This window comes from Phyllostomus discolor, chromosome 8 (genome assembly GCF_004126475.2).
Source record: "Phyllostomus discolor isolate MPI-MPIP mPhyDis1 chromosome 8, mPhyDis1.pri.v3, whole genome shotgun sequence".
Taxonomy (NCBI): Eukaryota; Metazoa; Chordata; class Mammalia; order Chiroptera; family Phyllostomidae; genus Phyllostomus; species Phyllostomus discolor.
The window spans coordinates 76,594,570-76,613,306 of NC_040910.2; the positions used below are offsets into that span (position 1 = coordinate 76,594,570).

At 48.1% G+C, this 18,737-nt stretch overlaps 2 protein-coding genes across 3 annotated transcripts in view; both read left to right on the top strand.

The window, feature by feature from the left end:
• The window catches only part of PRPF8 (pre-mRNA processing factor 8), a 31,724-nt gene extending 17,400 nt beyond the window's left edge, over positions 1–14,324 (top strand). The window contains exons 25-43 of the mRNA XM_028519358.2: positions 5,073–5,320; positions 5,422–5,601; positions 5,783–5,918; positions 6,034–6,203; positions 6,368–6,497; positions 6,619–6,765; positions 6,962–7,122; positions 7,412–7,603; positions 7,856–8,093; positions 8,232–8,360; positions 9,297–9,410; positions 9,492–9,665; positions 9,958–10,151; positions 11,096–11,335; positions 11,433–11,574; positions 13,122–13,262; positions 13,403–13,542; positions 13,647–13,849; positions 14,000–14,324. Coding sequence (XP_028375159.1) covers positions 5,073–5,320; positions 5,422–5,601; positions 5,783–5,918; positions 6,034–6,203; positions 6,368–6,497; positions 6,619–6,765; positions 6,962–7,122; positions 7,412–7,603; positions 7,856–8,093; positions 8,232–8,360; positions 9,297–9,410; positions 9,492–9,665; positions 9,958–10,151; positions 11,096–11,335; positions 11,433–11,574; positions 13,122–13,262; positions 13,403–13,542; positions 13,647–13,849; positions 14,000–14,154 — 3,234 coding nt within the window. The 3' untranslated portion in view covers positions 14,155–14,324. The remainder of the gene's footprint in view (positions 1–5,072; positions 5,321–5,421; positions 5,602–5,782; positions 5,919–6,033; positions 6,204–6,367; positions 6,498–6,618; positions 6,766–6,961; positions 7,123–7,411; positions 7,604–7,855; positions 8,094–8,231; positions 8,361–9,296; positions 9,411–9,491; positions 9,666–9,957; positions 10,152–11,095; positions 11,336–11,432; positions 11,575–13,121; positions 13,263–13,402; positions 13,543–13,646; positions 13,850–13,999) is intronic.
• Positions 14,325–14,879: 555 nt separating this feature from the next.
• LOC114503183 (Rab interacting lysosomal protein) lies at positions 14,880–18,695 on the top strand. 2 transcript variants are annotated; one of them, XM_028520627.2, is made up of 8 exons: positions 14,882–15,320; positions 15,395–15,488; positions 15,582–15,688; positions 15,771–16,016; positions 16,313–16,458; positions 16,805–16,927; positions 17,835–17,918; positions 18,207–18,695. In XM_028520627.2, exons 1-8 carry the CDS (start codon positions 15,093–15,095, stop codon positions 18,334–18,336), a joined length of 1,158 nt encoding a protein of 385 aa, XP_028376428.1. In that variant the 5' UTR covers positions 14,882–15,092; the 3' UTR covers positions 18,337–18,695. The 2 variants fall into 2 exon arrangements, with proteins under 2 accessions (XP_035890295.1, XP_028376428.1); XM_036034402.1 differs by lacking the exon at positions 17,835–17,918 and having other exon boundaries at positions 14,880–15,320.
• Positions 18,696–18,737: the final 42 nt, after the last annotated feature.

Genomic DNA, 18,737 nt, shown 5'->3' on the forward strand with positions numbered 1-18,737 from the left:
ATTTGCTAATTAAATAAAAGTTTTCTAATCTGTTAAGGTAAAAAGATGATCAATTTTGGACCTTTCTTTCTTTTTAATAAAAGCATTCAGTACTATAAATGTTCCTTGTAAGCACTGCTTTGGCTATGTCTTTCAAATTTTGATAGGTTGTTTTCACTTTCGGTTAAAAATATTTTCTAATTTCCCTTATGAGTTTTTATTTCATCTATATGTTATTTAGAACAATGCTATTTATTTTTCAAATATTTGAGGGTTTTCCAAGTATTTTTCTGTTACTAGTTTCTAGTTTAATTTCATTGTAGTCAGAAATCATACTCTGCGTAATTTTAGTTCTTCTAGCTGTATTAAGACTTATTTTTATGGTCTAGCACATATAATCTATCTTGTGACTTTCACGTGTACTTAGAATCTGTTCTGCTGTTGTTCAGTAGAGTGTTTCATAAATGTCAATTGGATCTAGTCGGTTTATTGATTGCGTTGGTCAAACCTATCTATATCCTTAAGATTTTTTTGTCTGCTTGTATCAGTTACTGAGAAAGGAGTGTTGGGAATCTCCAGCTACAATTGAGGACTTATTTATTTCCCATTTCAAGTCCTTTTTGTGGGTGACAGGGGCTTCAGAGACACTGTTCACTTTATTAAAGGTATCCAAGCCTATAGCATAAAGCCACATGACATTTTTAAAGAAAATTATACATTTTTTGAGCATGGAAGAATCTCTGAAAGTCATATTGCTCTGGTATCTTTAAAGTATTTAGTTGAGCCCTGGCCAGGTGGTTCATTTGGTTGGAGCGTTGTCCCCTACACAAAATGGTTGCAGGTTCATTTCCCAGTCAGGGCACATACCTAGGTTGCAGGTTCCATCCGTGGTCGAGGCACCTGTAGGAGGCAGCTAATAAATGTTTTCCTCTCACATCAGTGTTTCTCTCTCCCTTTCCTCTCTTTCTAAGATCATATCCTTGGGTGAGGATTAAAAATATATACTTAGTCTAAACAAAATTACCCACATAACAATTAGATTGTAATTGTTTAAAAAGGCAAATAGGAGATTTTGTTGAACATAGCTGAGAGTTGGGTAAAGAGTAATTGGCTAGCAGATGGAAATCCAAAGAGTCATCCCCAGAATGTTAGCATGCTCAGGGGACTCGGGAACTATTTCGCTGATGCCAAAATGCAAACTGACAAACCTTTTGTCCAAGGAGCAGTGAACCTGCATATGGGTGATGACCAAGGAGTGTGCTGGGGGGAGTGCTGTACCCTGTACCTGAAGAGACAGCTAGAATTAGAGAAGGGCCTGACAGCTGGCACACACATGCATACTTCTGTGGATAGAAGCAACTCTGTTGATACCCCCCAAAAGGAATATATATATTGTTCATACACTTGAGTATGATTATGTGATTTTTTTTGAGTCTTACACTTTAACAGGTCTATCATTTTTTGCTTCATATATTCTGAAGACCTGTTATTAGGTATGTGATATATTTAGGACTATACATTTTCCTAATGAATTGACTCTTTGTCATTATGAAATGCCCTTCTATTCCTGGTAATATTCTGTTATGAAGTCTACTTCATCTGATATCAGTAGTGCCACCCTAGCTTTGGATGGATGTCTCTTTCCATCTTTTTGCTTTTAACCTGTGTCTTTATAATTAAAGTCCGTTTCTTGCAGATGACATATAGTAAATCTTGTTTTGATTCTATCTGTATTTTCCTCTGTTTGTGATTTCTTTTGGATTGAGTGCTTTTTTAATATTTTAATTTATCTTTACTTTTTGCTTATTGGCTATGCTTCTTTGTCTTTTATTTTTTATTGGTTGTTCTAGGGTTTACAGTATACATCTCTGACTACTGTGACCGCTAGTCTACTACTGATACCACTCGGCAAGAACTAACACCACTGTGCTTCCATTTCCCCCTCATTCTTGGTAGCATTTTCATCATGTTTTAATTATAGCTGTATTATAAACACAATACTTCGTCAACTGTTTTTGCTTTAAACAGATATTGTCTTTTATAGAAATTACAAAATGAGGAAAAATGTCTTTTACATTTTACCCACTTACTATTTCTAGTGTTATCCATTATGTTATGCGGATCCAAATTTCCATCTGGTATTTTCCTTCTGCCTAAAGAATTTTCTTTAACATTTCTTTTAGTAAAGGTCTACTGGCAATGAATATACTCTGCTTTTGCTTGTCTGAAAGAGGGTTTATTTTGCCTTCATTTTTGTTAATGTAAACCATTATTTTCTAATGCAGTTTTACAATGTTATTAATTCCATCAGCGTGTTGTGCCGGCTGGTGTGGCTTAGTGGATTGAGCACTGCCCTATGAACCAAAAGGTTGCCAGTTTGATTCCCAGTCAGGTTATATGCCTGTGTTAACGGCCAGGTCTCTAGTTGGGGGAGTAGGAGAGGCAGCTGATTGGTGTTTCTTTCGCACATCAATGTTTCTCTTTCTCCCTCCCTTCATTTCTATCTCAAAAGAAATAAATTTTTTTTTATTTTAGTATTTATTTATTTAGAGAGGGAAGGGAGGGAGAAAGAGAGAGAGAAACATCAATGTGTGGTTGCTGGGGGCCGTGGCCTGCAACCCAGGCATGTGCCCTGACTGGGAATCGAATCTGCCATGCTTTGGTTCGCAGCCCGAGTTCAATCTATTGTGCTACGCCAGCCAGGGTAAGAAATAAATTTTTTAAAAAATAAGAAAATAAAATCCCATCAGTGTATTTTTTAAATTTCAGATAGTATAATTTCTATCTCTAGAAGCTCTAGTTGAGTCTTTAACATCTTCTTTTTCTCTCATTATGTTCATGTTTTTCTTAATATACTCAAGCATAATTACAAGATTTTTTTAGATTAACATTTCATTTTTTATTTTTTTATCCTCACCTGAGGACATTCTTACAGATTTTAGAGAGAGAGGAAGAGAAACATCAATGCCAGAATGAAACATGGATCAGTTGCCTACCTCTCATACCTGACCAGGTCCCTGACCAGGGACTAACTCTGCACACTAGGCATGTGCCCTGACCAGGAATCAAACCTGCGACCTTTTGGTTTATAGGAAGATGTTCCAACCAACTGACCCACACTGGCCAGGGCTACAAGATTTTTTTGATAGTTTCAAACGTGCTTGTGTGCTAATCCCGCCATCTATTGTTTCTAGGTGTTTCTGTTGATTGATTTTTTTTCTGGTTATTTCTATTTTGTATGCCATGATAATTTGAGTACATTAGAAATGCACTCAAATTAGAGTAGTTAGAAATTGTGAATTTTATATAGTTGATTTATGGGATTTGTTATATTCCTTTAAAGGGTACAGTTTAGTTTTTTGTGAATTAGTTTGGAGGCTTTCTTTAAGCTTGGTTATGGCCAATCCAGAGCACCTGTTGTCTGAGGCTAATTTACCTATACTATTAAGTTGATAACTTTCTGGGGACTCTACCCAGTTCCCATGTAGTATAAGGTCTCACTGCTCTGGCTGGTGGGAACACAAACTTGCCAGCCTTCTATGAGCTGGGGGACTTGTTCCCTCACTGATCTTGGTGGTTCTTTCTCTGACCTGGGAGGTTTACAGTATACAGATTGGGACTCAGTCAAAAACTAGGGGCGATCCCTTCATGGATCTCCAGAGATCTCTTTTTGTGTACTTTTCTTCTTTTCAGGACTTCTACCCCGGTTTCTAGCTGCTTTGGCCTCCGGAACTCTAATCTTGGTCTCTCCAGTTCAGTGAGACTATTGGGCTCTGTTTTCCTTAATCCTCTATGTTTGTGCTGCAGCTCGGAAACTGCCACTGGGCAGCGCGCTGGGGCTCACTTCATTTGTTTTCCTTTTCTCAAGGTCCTAGCTGTGCTGCCTGTTTGCCAGTTTTCTGAAAATACCGTTTTATATACCTTGTTTTGTTTTTTAGTTGTTTACAAGTGGGAAGGCAGTTTCTGTACTTTTCGTAGTTTTTTTCTCATCCCTTTTTCTTCCCCTACCCACCCTGGGATTATGTACTGTAGTTGGTCTTATTTTTAATAGTGTTTTATTGGTGAAATTCACACTTCTCAGTATATTCATAAAATTGTGCAGGTATCACCACTGTCTAATTCCAAAACATTTCATTAACCCAAAAAGAAACTGTACCCATTAGCAGTCACTCACTTCTACTGTTCCCCATTCCAGCTCCTAGCAACCACTAGTCTACTTTCTGTCTCTGGATTAGTCTGTTCTGGCTATTTCATGTAAATGGAATCATGTAACATATGTGACCTTTTTTGTCTGGCCTCTTTCACTTAGCATAATGTTTGCAAGAGTCATATTTTAGCATATATCAGCACTTAAGTCCTTTTCATGACTGAATAATATGGTCTGTCATGTGGATATACCACATTTTGTGTACCCATTTGCCAGTTGATAGACTTTTGGGTTTTTCCTCCCACTTTTTGAGTATTAGGAATAATACTGCTATGAAATTCAGGTACACATTTTTGTGTGGACATATGTTTTCATTTCTTTTGGGTATATACCTATGAGTAGAATTGCTGGGTTACATGGTAACTCTACATGGTAACTGCATTTTAACTTTTTGAGGAACTGCTGGACTTTTTTTTTTTTTTTTTTTTTTTTTAAAGATTTTACTTATTTAATTTTAGAGAAAGCTGAAGGGAGGGAGAAAGAGAGACTGGGGAACGGGCTGCAACCCAGGCATGTACTCTTACTGGGAATCTAACCGGAGACCTTTAGCTTTGCTTGATGACGTTCAACCAACTGAGCTATGCTGGTCAGGGCTGCCAGACTGTCTTTCAAAATGGCTTTATCATTTCACATTCCTACCAGTAGTATATGAGAGTTCCATTTTCTCCACATTCTTGCTAACACTTGTCACTGTCCTACAGCTGCTCCAGTGGGTGTTAAGCAGTATCTCCCAGTAGTTTTGATTTGTACATACTTCCCTGACTTTGAGTTGAAATCTTTCTTGAGAATTAGGGACAGTATAACTAACTGAATTAAGTAGTCTGTGGTCCCCCCGCCCCCCACCCACTGGCTCACCTGTAATGTACTTCTTTTCTACTACCTTCAGATTGTGAATAAGTGGAACACAGCTCTTATTGGCCTTATGACATACTTTCGGGAAGCTGTAGTGAACACCCAGGAGCTCCTGGACTTGCTGGTGAAGTGTGAGAACAAGATCCAGACACGTATCAAGATTGGCCTCAACTCCAAGATGCCGAGTCGGTTCCCCCCTGTTGTGTTCTACACCCCTAAGGAGCTGGGTGGACTCGGCATGCTCTCGATGGGCCATGTGCTTATCCCCCAGTCTGACCTCAGGTAGGACTTGGTTGAAAATCTTGTTAGACCCTGAGGGCAGGGTATGTTTCTTTACTTTTAGACTTTATTTTTTCTCTGGTCTTGGTTGTGCCCCCAAACAGGTGGTCCAAGCAGACAGACGTAGGTATCACACACTTCCGTTCAGGAATGAGCCATGAAGAAGACCAGCTGATTCCCAACTTGTACCGCTATATACAGCCATGGGAGAGTGAGTTCATCGATTCTCAGCGGGTCTGGGCTGAGTATGCACTCAAGAGACAAGAGGCCATTGCTCAGAACAGGTGGGCATCCAGGAAGACATGGCAGTCTTGTGGGGGTGGGGTGACCTTTGTGCCCTGTATGACATTTTTATATGGAAATAAGAAAGTAGGCTCTACATGTGACCGTGTTTATCCTTGGTAGGAGGCATGCTGAACTCTTCACACGGGCACATACTTGACTTCGATCTTTTTTCTTTGGCAGACGACTGACGTTGGAAGATCTGGAAGATTCATGGGATCGTGGCATTCCTCGAATCAACACTCTCTTCCAGAAGGACCGGCATACACTGGCTTATGATAAGGGCTGGCGTGTGCGAACTGACTTTAAGCAGTACCAGGTACATGGAGGGGGTAATGGAGAGATCTTCCCTGAATGAAGAGATTCTATGGCCATGCTGGGAACCTGGGGCAGTAGGCATCTAGAAGCTTGATGATGCTTTCCTTTCCATCTAGGTTTTGAAGCAGAACCCTTTCTGGTGGACACACCAGCGGCATGATGGAAAGCTCTGGAACCTGAACAACTACCGTACAGATATGATCCAGGCCCTGGGTGGTGTGGAAGGCATTCTGGAACACACACTCTTCAAGGGCACTTACTTTCCTACCTGGGAGGGGCTTTTCTGGTGAGGATTTTCTTCTCCCTTTATAGCTACCTGTTACAGCTCTCTGAGCTCATCCCTGGTGTGCCCTTGTTCTATAATGGTGTGTTCCAGGCAGCCACCCCCAGGAGGTCAGTAGCGCTCTGGGAGATAGTACATCACTTTACCTGGTCTCTTCTGCTTCACAGGGAGAAGGCCAGTGGTTTCGAGGAGTCCATGAAGTGGAAGAAGCTAACTAATGCTCAGCGATCAGGCTTGAACCAGATTCCCAACCGTAGATTCACCCTCTGGTGGTCCCCAACCATCAACCGAGCCAATGTAAGTGTGATTGGTAGATTTGGGAGATCAGAAGGTAAAAAATAAGTGTTTCTACTTCTTTAATAAGGTACTGAGAACCAAAGTCTCTTGATCTCTAGCATCACTCTCTTTTTCCTGCCAGGTATATGTAGGCTTTCAGGTGCAGCTGGACCTGACAGGTATCTTCATGCACGGCAAGATCCCCACGCTGAAGATCTCTCTCATCCAGATCTTCCGAGCTCACTTGTGGCAGAAGATCCATGAGAGCATCGTTATGGACTTGTGTCAGGTGGGCTAGAATTGAGGGCAGAGGAGGCCATGAAAAGTAGGTCTCCATGCTCTTTTGGGAATGGGAAATCTACCCTGGAAGCCCTCAGGACAAGTCTTCTATTGTGGTACCAGGTGCCACATTATCTTAAGTTCTATAAGCCTTTATTCTAAGTGGGCTTCCATAGCCAGTCATAACCTTCCACCTTTGCCTCCAGGTGTTTGATCAGGAACTGGATGCACTGGAAATTGAGACTGTACAAAAGGAGACAATCCATCCCCGAAAGTCCTATAAAATGAACTCTTCCTGTGCGGATATCCTGCTCTTTGCTTCCTATAAGTGGAATGTTTCCCGGCCCTCATTGCTGGCAGACTCCAAGTAAGTGCCTTATGACCCAGCCCTAGGCACCCAGGAACCTTAGTTTTCCTGTTCTTCTAGTAGTACTATAGGAATTGTCCCTGCCAGCCTCTTTTCCTGACTTGGAGCCAGTGCCACCCCAGCATCCTCTGGACACCCTCAGCCAAGTGTGCTGATTCTCTGGGAGTCTTGCTGGTTTGGAACAGGCAGAGGGCTTGGTTTTAAGATTCCAGTGTAGTGATTGAGAGATGTAGTGGCTGTGTCAGTGGCTTTCCTGGAAGCCTGGATCCTGACCTCTCTCCCCCCTCAGGGATGTGATGGACAGCACCACCACTCAGAAGTATTGGATTGACATCCAGTTGCGCTGGGGGGACTATGATTCTCATGACATTGAGCGCTATGCCCGAGCCAAGTTCTTGGACTATACCACAGACAACATGAGTATCTACCCTTCACCCACGGGCGTGCTTATTGCCATTGACCTGGCCTATAACCTGCACAGGTAAGGTGGGGCTCAGAAGCATGTGTTTTCTGCCCCACACTTTAACATGCACATGTTTTAGTAGGCCCAGGTGTGGTGAGGTTTGGCTCTTTCCTCTTCTGGGTCACTGACTCTTACTTCCCTGCCTCTGTGGATACGAGCAGACACTTGTTAGCCTCGCCAACAACCTTCCTCCTCTGTAGAGTTGCAGTTTGCCTTGTTCCTGAGGCTACCAGCCTTGTCTAACTTTTCTTGCCCCTTCTGCCTTCACAGCGCCTATGGAAACTGGTTCCCAGGTAGCAAGCCTCTCATACAGCAGGCCATGGCCAAGATCATGAAGGCAAACCCTGCCTTGTATGTGTTACGTGAACGGATTCGCAAGGGGCTGCAGCTCTATTCATCTGAGCCCACTGAGCCCTACCTGTCCTCCCAGAACTATGGCGAACTTTTCTCCAACCAGATTATTTGGTTTGTGGATGACACTAATGTCTACAGAGTGACTATTCACAAGGTGGGAAGTGGCACAATCAGTATGGGGTGTGGGACTCTAGATGCCTTTGGGGGGGGTGGCAGGGAAAGTGCGTGCATATTGGAATGAAGGCAGGGTGGTTGTGTCCAGGCCATGCTAACTGCTTTGATTGTTCTTTAGACCTTTGAAGGGAACTTGACAACCAAGCCCATCAATGGGGCCATCTTCATCTTCAACCCACGCACAGGGCAGCTGTTTCTCAAGATAATCCACACATCTGTGTGGGCAGGACAGAAGCGCTTGGGACAGGTGAGCCAGTTAAAGGACAGAGAAGCTGCAGAAACTTGCCCTTAATCTTTGGTATGTGGTTGGGTGGATATGTGTGAGAGAAGGAATCTCCTGTTTCTCTGGGAAAGATTGAGGACATCCCATTTGAACTTCTTCCTTGAATTACTCAACTTGGGAAATATTCTCCTATAGGAGGACCAAGAATGTGGGTGGTCCCTCATCACCTACTAGCTGGTCCCTCTGCTTTCTGAATCTCCTACCTCTAACCTCTCTTGAACAGGGCTACCAAAAATCATCTTTCTAAAGGGAAGAAGCATTCTTTAAATGCCACTTTCACCAAATTTCTTCTCTACCTCAAAGCCTTTGGTTGCCCCTTACTGCTGAATTAACTCTTTTTTGGCATCCTAGACGCTTGGTATTTGACTGGGCTCTCACCTGTCAAATACCTATCCAGCCACAACCTCTCTTCCTTTATAGCGTCTTCCTCTTGCAATTAGTCCAGGATCCTAGTCCCCAAAACCCTGCTGCTCCTCTCCCCCTTTGTGGCTTTGCTCATATATCTACAAGAACATCAATCAGTTGTCTCTCACACGTTCCCAGCTGGGGACCTGGCCAGCAACCCAGGCATGTGCCTGACGGGGAATCAAACTGGCAACCCGTGGTTTCACAGGCCGGCACTCAGTCCATTGAGCCACACCAGCCAGGATTATCCTTAATTTCTTTTATCCCTGATATAGTATAGTATAATCAAATACCAGCTTGTATGGGTTTTCTATAGCCAGCTAGATTGATAAACCCTTTTGGGAGAGGCCATTTTAGTTTACCTGTGAAGTACCTAATGTTCCACAGCAGTGCTCAATAGAAGCATAGTTTGGTTATTTTAAGACTAGGATCATCTGTTGTAGTTTACCTGGGAGGGTGGAGACTAAATTTTCATTTCCTTCTCTTTCTTTTTAGTTGGCTAAGTGGAAGACAGCTGAGGAAGTGGCTGCTCTGATCCGCTCTCTCCCGGTGGAGGAGCAGCCTAAGCAGATCATCGTCACCCGGAAGGGCATGCTGGACCCACTGGAGGTGAGAGATGGGTGCCGTGGAAGAAAGGAGGGCCGAGACCCACAGGCTGTGTTTCTAATCTTGGATTTGATCTTGTCTCAGGTGCACTTGCTGGACTTCCCCAATATCGTGATCAAAGGGTCCGAGCTCCAGCTCCCCTTCCAGGCTTGTCTCAAGGTGGAAAAGTTTGGGGACCTCATCCTGAAAGCCACTGAGCCCCAGATGGTTCTCTTTAACCTCTATGATGACTGGCTCAAGACTATCTCATCCTACACGGTATGAAGCCACCTCACAAAGAGGGTCACTTTAAGAGTGGGTTTGAGGCCACGAGAAAATCTTGTGCCTTGGCTTTAACCGCAGGTTGCGAATGGGGGCTATGTTCACATCTTCAGCCTATAGACAGCAACTCTGTGCTCTGCATATCAAGTTGACTCACTCACGTTGAGGGGTTGGGGATAGCACCTTAGAACTTGAAATCAGTTCCTGGGTTCCCTGAAAGAACGGTACAAGGTAGGCGGGGGAACATGAAGTGACTGACCTCCCCTCACGCTGCCTCATCTCTTCCCAGGCTTTCTCCCGCCTCATCTTGATTCTGCGTGCTCTGCATGTGAACAATGACCGGGCGAAGGTGATCCTGAAGCCAGACAAGACCACTATTACAGAGCCACACCACATCTGGCCCACCCTGACTGACGAGGAATGGATTAAGGTGGAGGTGCAGCTCAAGGATCTTATCTTGGCTGACTACGGCAAGAAAAATAAGTGAGTGGGGCGATGGGGAGACAGCTGCAAGATCCAAAAAGAGTGAAACAAATGGCTCAGTGTATAGCTTCTGGGTTTTTTTGAAACATTTAGGCTCAGACATTTTTCAAGAAATTGTCCTGGGTGATACCTTTAGAAGAAAGGTAGTGTCTTCAAATAGTGAAGGAAGCGTCTGTGTTTGGGGCTTCATACTGACTTCTGGGCATTATCTCTCAACAGAGGCACTGTTGCCGTGTTGAGCAGGGTGTTTCTTTATTGTCCATATAAGACGTTTTGACATTCCCAACCCTGTGGTGCCACTGCAAGTGGCACACACATCCCCTTCTTCCCTGTCCTTCCCTGTCAACTGTGGGGGCCAAGTGTCTGTAGATTTCCAGGTGTCTGGTAGGTTGACTGACAGTACCAGCTCTGAGAACATGTTTTAGGGTTTCTGTTTTCAAAAACAGTTGTGCTAGGGCAACTTTTTTTTTTTTTAATTTTAGAGAGAGGGGAACATGGGGACAAACAGAAAAACATCAGTGCGTGAGAGATATACATGGATTGGTTGCCTCTTGCACACCCCAACCAGGGACCTGGCTTGCAACCCTGGCATGTGCCCTGATCGAAAATCCAACCAGCGACCTTTCGGTTCGCAGGCTCGTGCTCAATCTACTGAGCCACACCAGCCAGGGCACTAGGGCACTTTTTATCAAGGGAAAGTGGGAGGTGTGGATGCTCAGCTGTTTTGAGTGTGGCTGAAAGGTGCATGTGCACAGGGCCATTCTAGGATGTGATGATTCTTATCAATATTAGTATATCTCCACTTCACACTTCCTTTACAAGTGTCCCTCTGGGATTGTCTAGGATAACATGGGCTCCCCTGTACCAAGTGACATTCTTACCATTGAGGCATAAGTGACCAAGGGGAAGGGATCATTGTGGTATGACCTACACTGTCCCCACAGTGTGAATGTGGCATCACTGACACAGTCAGAAATTCGAGACATCATCCTGGGAATGGAGATCTCAGCACCCTCGCAGCAACGGCAGCAGATAGCCGAGATTGAGAAGCAGACCAAGGAACAGTCACAGCTGACTGCAACACAGACGCGCACTGTTAACAAGCATGGTGATGAGATCATCACCTCCACCACCAGCAACTACGAGACCCAGACTTTTTCATCTAAAACTGAATGGAGGGTCAGGTATTGTAAGGGGGGAGAGGGCTAGGGATGGAAGGGCCTGCTGGTGCTACCTGAGGTGCTCGGGTTGAGAAGTGCTGACACACCTTCCTGTTTTTAGGGCCATCTCGGCTGCCAACCTGCACCTAAGGACCAATCACATCTATGTTTCATCTGACGACATCAAGGAGACTGGTTACACCTATATCCTTCCCAAGAATGTGCTTAAGAAGTTCATCTGCATATCTGACCTTCGGGCCCAAGTAAGTAAGTGTGTTCAGCTAGGCCACAGTGTGTGCCCAAACATTTTATGTATCTAAAGCTCACCTAGGATTTCTGGAACTGGAGGTGCGGGTTTCAGGATGCATAGGTAAGTAAGTGTACAAGGATAGCCAAAACAGCAAGAAGGGTTTTGGCCCCACCAGGTATCAGAACATTATTTAGTTATGACAATTAAGAGAATAGTATAAACAGATTCGTGTGTATATAGTAAATATGGTATATCAAGTCTATAGGATTAAGAATGCCTTATAATATTGAAACAGTTAAGAAAAAGAAATCTAGATCCCTACCTAACACTATTTACAAAAATAAAATCCAGGTGGAGTAAAGAGCTGAATGTAAAATACTAAATAAACTGTAGAGTATTAGAGGAAAATACTTATTACCTTAGTTTTGGGCTGGCACTCTTAAAGAAGACACGGAGCACAAAACCACAATCAAAATGAATGGCTGGTCCCAGCTGGGTGGCTGAATTGGTTGTAGCGTTGTCCCTGTACACCAAGAAGGTTGTGGGTTTGGTTCCTGGTCGGGATGCCTACAGGAGGCAACAGATCATTGTTTCTTCCTAAAGTCAGTAAAGTCCTTGGGTGAAGTTTTTTTTTTTTTTAAGATTTTAATTTATTTTTAGATAGAGGAAAGGAGGGTGAAAGAAAGGGAGAGAAACATCAATGTGTGGTTTCCTCTCTCACACACTCTCAGCTGGGGACCTGACCCACAACCCAGGCGTGTGCCCTGACCAGCAGTCAAACCAACCCTGTGGTTTGAGGGTCAGTACTCACTCCACTGAGCCACACCAGCCAGGGACTTGGGTGAAGATTTTTAAAAAGTTGAATAACTTGTGTGTGACAAAGAATACCAAAAAAGATAAACTAAAAATGGAAAGAAAATATTTGCATAACTGGATATAATGGATTAGAATCTAGAATAGGGAGTTTTCAAAAGTTGGTTTTTTTAAAAGGATAACTGTAGAAGAATGGGCAAAGAATATGAATATAGTTCAGAAAAGGAACTACAGATGGCAAACATGATGTGAAAAGATGCTCACCTTTACAAGTAGTCAGGGAAATTCATGTGTTCTAAAACACCATACATGGCCTCTGTTTGGTGAATTTGGAAGGACTGTTAGTGTCCTGTGTGGGTGAGTTAATAGGAACACAGGTCCTCTTAACTTTGTCAATGGCAATGTTAAATTTAAAATACCACCTAGAGCTGGTTTCAAAGATGTGTTCCTAAGTTGTGTACTTGCGTGCTCATTTGTTTATGGATACTATTAAATAATCAGCTGGGGAGCATGTGAGCAGTGCAGGTTCTTGGACACGACTCGAGAGACTCTGACGTAAGTCTGAGACGAGAGCCGTGTTTAATGTTGGGACCAGACACCCCAGGTGGTTCTGAGATGGTGGGCTGCGACTGCGTTTTGAGACACTCGGCCCTTGTTCTTGGGGAAGGGAAGCAAACACAGGGCCAACAGCCCAGAGTCTAGGCTGGCACTAAGAATCATTTCGGTTCTTGACCCCCTTGTCTACAGATTGCGGGATACCTGTATGGGGTGAGCCCCCCGGATAACCCCCAGGTGAAGGAGATCCGCTGCATCGTAATGGTACCGCAGTGGGGCACCCACCAGACCGTGCACCTGCCTAGCCAGCTGCCCCAGCATGAGTACCTCAAGGTCAGTGGGGGCGTGGGAGAACGGGTGCTTTCTGCTGTCGGGGGCAGGGGGTGGGAGGGAGGCACGCACGTTGTTCTCATCAGTGGGATTCCTGCCTGCAGATGGGGCTCTAAATAGTTGTTCACCATTCTTGCCTGTAGGAGATGGAACCCTTAGGTTGGATCCACACTCAGCCCAATGAGTCCCCCCAGCTGTCACCCCAGGATGTCACCACCCATGCCAAGATCATGGCTGACAACCCATCTTGGGACGGCGAGAAAACCATCATCATCACCTGCAGGTGGGCCTGAGCCCCCTTGGGAGGAAGCATGGTGGGATCGGCATTGCAGGCTGGGGACCAGAATGGCGGCCTAAGCCCTGACTTCATCCTCACCCCTCTTTCAGCTTCACGCCAGGCTCCTGCACACTGACAGCCTACAAGCTGACGCCCAGTGGCTACGAATGGGGCCGCCAGAACACAGACAAGGGCAACAACCCCAAGGGCTACCTACCTTCGCACTATGAGAGGGTCCAGATGCTGCTGTCGGACCGCTTCCTTGGCTTCTTTATGGTCCCTGCCCAGTCCTCGTGGAACTACAACTTCATGGGTGAGTGGGGAAGCACTGGAAAGTGGGGGTGGGGTTAGGCCATCATCCTTAGCACTTGGGGCCTGGCTGTGTTTTGGTGGTGGCCCTAGGCCCCCAGCTGGGTGAGGCACACGGCCCTTGGTAACACTGGACGTTTTCATCTACCCCAAGGTGTACGGCACGATCCCAACATGAAGTATGAGCTGCAGCTGGCAAACCCCAAGGAGTTCTACCATGAGGTGCACAGGCCCTCCCACTTCCTCAACTTCGCCCTCCTGCAGGAGGGCGAGGTGTACTCCGCGGACCGGGAGGATCTCTACGCCTAGTTGTTCCCTCACCTCTCCTGCCTCAGACTCCCCAAAGGCTCTGGAGCCTTCTAACCCCACAGACAAGCTGGTGACATTCAGCAGCTTGGCCCCTTTTTCCTGTATTTTGTGCTTGTTGTATTGTTGACCTGGTGGCTTGTAATTCTAAACAGAGTATAATAAATTTTGTATAAATTGGAGTTTTTGAGGTTTTCTTTCCCCTGAGCTCAAATTCTGGGTGTAGGATTGCCAGAGGTTAGACTTGTTAACAGCAAAGTGCTGAGCTCTGCATTGAGGGGAGCGGAGGACCCCTATTCAGAGGCTGTGGGGCTAAATGTCCCCTAGACTCAGGGAACTGAGGTGCTGGGGTTGGGCTTTCACACTCCTACTACTTCACCACATTTGCGGGTTTTGCCCCAAAATGCTTGCAGATCATCACTCCTTGCTGCCATTTCCTGAGTCTGAAAGCTTGTGGCTTGTTCTCTGCTGCTCTGGTGCCCAGTCTAGCCCCTTAAGCTTTGTGTCACTCCTGACAGGGAAATAGGCACGTGGCTGGACTGTTGGCTGCCTCTGGCTGAGGTCAGTGGCAGCCCTCATATGCCCGTGTGTTAGGCAGCCAAGTGGGGCCCAATGACGCCAGACATGGGGGCGGAGCCTGGGTTGGGCACTGGGTAGGGCTTGACGAAAGTGACCACTTACAGCCCTGGCCCTCGGCTTTTGGACGCCTAGCTGGAGGTTAGCTGTCCTGCTTCCTGTGACCTTGGAACTTGCACAGGACAGGGCCCAGGGGACCCAGGGCGCTGTCTCCTCCCACGCTGTTTTCCTTACTCGCTCCTCCCCTGTCGCTTCTACCCCACCCTCTACTAACCTAAACTGCTTCCTGGGCGGGAACTGTTTGGCTTTTTCCTGCACCAGTGAGGGTTGGGGGAGTGACTCTCAGCCCTTGGCCTTCGGAGTATATGGAGCCCAAGAGAGCGGCGCCTGGGGAGCAGGGCTGGGGGTCTCCAGCGGCCACGGGGGTGGAGAGGGTTGCGGAGCTCGTGTACCATCTAGCCGGGGCCCTGGGCACTGAGCTGAAGGAGCTAGCACGCCGCTTTGGGCCGGAGGCGGCGGCGGGGCTCGTGCCTCTCGTGGTGCGGGCGCTAGAGCTACTGGAAAAGGCTGCCGTGGGGCCCGCCCCCGACTCGGTGAGTCACTGTCCACTCTCTCTGCCACCTGCGGGGCTGGTGGAGGCCTAACCCTGAGGGCTCGGACTCCCCAGCTGCAGGTGTCGGCGCTGCAGGCCGAACTGGAGCTGCAGCGGCTGCGGGAGGAGAACGAGCACCTCCGCAGAGAGTTGCGCTGCGGTCCACAGGGTGAGTGTGGAGGGTGGCCCAGCGGAGGGATGGGGTGGGGGAGGCTCAGAGCCTACTTCCCGCGGGCTGCTGCTAAGACCACCCCTTCCTCAGAGGAGCGCGCTCTGCTGCAGCAGCTCAAGGAGGTGACCGACCGACAGCGGGACGAACTCCGGGCATACAACCGTGACTTGCTGCAGCGCAGCCAAGAGACTGAGGCCGTAAGGGCTCTGACGGCAACTATGTGGGGCGGGGCTACCTCAGCGCCTCGCCCACCAGCCCTGTCCTTTGCTCTGCCCACAGTTGCAGGAGCAGCTGCAGCGCCTCCTGCTGGTGAATGCAGAGTTGCGGCACAAGCTGGCCGCGGTGCAAACCCAGCTGCGCGCCGCATGGGACCGTGAGAGCGAGCGGGAGCTGCGGCGTGAAGGGGCCGTGGAGCTGGCTCAGCAGCGGACACGGGAACAGGCCGGGGGTCCTGGGTGTGAGCAGAGGCAGGAGCCCGAGCGGCTGACCGCCGAAGCAGGAGTCCCAGGGACCCAGGAGGACCTGGTCAGTGCCCACTGAGGTCAAGGGCCCTTCCCAGTACTGACAGCATCTGGTACCTGGGCACTCTGGAAAGGTTTACTGTGCTGCGTAGCAGGTCCAGGGGGAAGTTGGAAGGTGGCACACAAGTATGTCCCCCACCCAGACTCTGTCCCACTCTCCTCTAGAGCACTGTCATCTGTTGTAGCGCCGTTGCCTCCCAAGTCTCCCTGCCGGTCACTCCCTCTAGCATTCCTGTGACGTCCCAGGGGCAGAGAAACGCCAACCAAGGCAGCCCTCTGAGACCAAGCCACCCTTTGCAGGAGGATGCCCCGCAGCAGCCACTGCATCCCTCCAACGTGGGGCAGTGTGGCTTCAGTCGAGAGGAGCTTGAGCAGATCCTTCAGGAGCGGAATGAGCTCAAAGCCAATGTGTTTCTGCTGAAGGAGGAGTTGGCCTACTTCCAGCGGTGAGGGCGCTAGGCAGGGGCTAGGAAGCTGAGGCGCTCCAGTCACATCTGTTCCTGGGCCTCACTCAGGTCACCTGCCTCATTCTTTGGTTCAGTGACATGTGCCAGACACTGCTGGACACTGGGAGGACATGAATCACACAGCCCCTGCCCTCCTGGGACTTCACCCAAATGAGGGAGGGGCAGTACAAAGGGTCACTAGGAGCCTTGACACTTAAGCTAAGGTTTGGGGGCTGTTAGTAAGGCTAAGTGTTTCAAGAAAAGGGTTCTCTGGTGTGAGACTCACTGCTGGCAACCCGGTCCTTTCCCCCTGCCCTTTCCCCCTGCCCTTTCCCCTGCCCTGTAGGGAGCTGCTCACAGACCACAGGGTCCCTGGGCTCCTGCTGGAAGCCATGAAGGTGGCTGTCAGGAAGCAGCGGAAGAAGATCAAGGCCAAGATGTTAGGGACCCCAGAGGAAGCAGAGAGCAGGTAAGTCCCTACCTCCTTTCTCACTGAGCCAGCCCTCCATTCATCCTGCTGAGCCTGATGGCCCAGCCTGGTCGTGCTCTCGGCCTGCCTAGTGTCTCTCAAGTCTGCTGACCTACTCTGCACCGCCCCCCCCCCCTTCAGCCTGGCTATCTTTTGAGTCTTTTGTCTCAGGCCAAACCTATTGCTGCAGACTAGTCACCCCTTGAACCTACCACTCTAGTCTAGCAGTGTTTGAACTCGCTAACCTGGCCTGGTTACCTCCTGAGCTTATTTTACAGCCTGCCCTGCAGAGTCTGTCGCTCCAGCCTGGTCACCCTTCTCCCTGGATCTCACTCGCTATGCTCGCTATGCCTCCTGCTGAAGAGCCTTGCTAGTGCTGTCTCTCCTCGTTCGTTTTTCGGTCCCCGTCCTGGCTGTGTCTGTCTGTTCTCAGAGGGGTAAGACTGTAGCTGTGGGGCCTCCGTAGAAAGCCAGTAGGACTGGCTTCCAAGAGCTTCTGGGTTGGTGAGCACAGGGCAATGAGGGGCTGATGATGGGCCTGAAGAGGGCATGGAAGCCCCGTGCCTTTCCCCCACACCGTGCCCTGTGCTTCTCTTTCGTCTGCCTGCTCCTGAGTTCTGTAATACATCGGTAATCTAGTAAAAAAAGAAAAAGAAAAACAAAAACAAAAAGACTTAAACTACAGCTTTGTCAGGGGCCCACTGCCCATCAGGCTATAAAATAAAAATCTCAAGATATCCTTCATCTCCCCACTGTCTCCTATCCAGACTTGGGGGTTGTGTTGTCACTCTGTCCTCCCCTGCCTGCTCCTGGGGGCTGCACAGAAGGCTGGCCATAGCTGTACTCCCCTTGTCCCTTTTGGCCTTGGTCAGTGACCCTCACCACTTTTCTCTTTCCTCTGCCTCAGTGACGATGAGGATGGCTCATGGCTCCTGCTCTCCAGCCACAAGGGAGACCACCCCCCGCCTCCGGATTCCAGAATACAGAGTTTGTATGTCAGGAGAGGAGGGAGGGCAAAAGTGGTGGTGGTGAAGAGGGGGCCCCACCTTGTTCTTTTCAGCATCCCTGCCCTGCTGCCCTGGCACTCGCCCTGCTGCCCTGGGCTCTGAGCCCGCCCCTCCCCTTCTGCATCTCTGACCCTGGCCCTTCACTTCCCCGCTACCTCATGCTGCCCTTGCTTCCTTCTGTGTCCCCATTTCTCACCGTCCCCTGTCCTCAGCCCATATCCGTGATCTCTCTGGCATCCAGGCTCAGAGTACCTCTTGGCTCTCCCCCACAGCTTTGGCCAGTGTTATCGGGGTGAAGCGGAGGCCCCTGAAGCCAAGAGCAGCAGCACAGCTCCCAGCGAGCCAGGGGGAGAAGGAGAGACCCCACACCAACCCCACTTGGGGCTTATGGGCAGCTCCTGACCGGCCTTGCTCTGCTCTCAGTGAACACCTTTGTCTGGGGGTCTCAGGTGCCCCAGAGGCCTGACTTTGGAGTCTGACTGTGGGTGGATGTGCCACCTCAAACGAGGACGGGGCTCCCTTGTTCCCAGCCCTCCCAGGCTCTTTCCCAATCTTGGCCTGACCCAGGGCAGGACTGGGAGCTCAGCCTTTCTTCCTTCCCTGTCTCTCTGAGCTAAGCCACAGTGGTCAGATAAAAGTGCTTCATCTCTGAGTCTCGGTTTCCCCATCCATGAAATGGAGAACTGACTACCTACCTCCCAGAGATTTGTGCAGCTGGCCTAAGCTAATGTAATAAAGAAACTGCCCATAATACCCAGAAACCGTTCCATGTCTGTCTGTCACTGGTCTGCCCCCCTCCACAT

Excerpts from the sequence above, each read along its gene's own strand:
- LOC114503183 (XM_028520627.2), top strand. The coding sequence starts at position 15,093 with ATGGAGCCCAAGAGAGCGGCGCCTGGGGAGCAGGGCTGGGGGTCTCCA. Across the intron at positions 15,689-15,770 it reads GCAGCCAAGAGACTGAGGCC|TTGCAGGAGCAGCTGCAGCG; the intron begins GTAAGGGCTCTG and ends CTCTGCCCACAG. Across the intron at positions 17,919-18,206 it reads GATTCCAGAATACAGAGTTT|CTTTGGCCAGTGTTATCGGG; the intron begins GTATGTCAGGAG and ends TCTCCCCCACAG.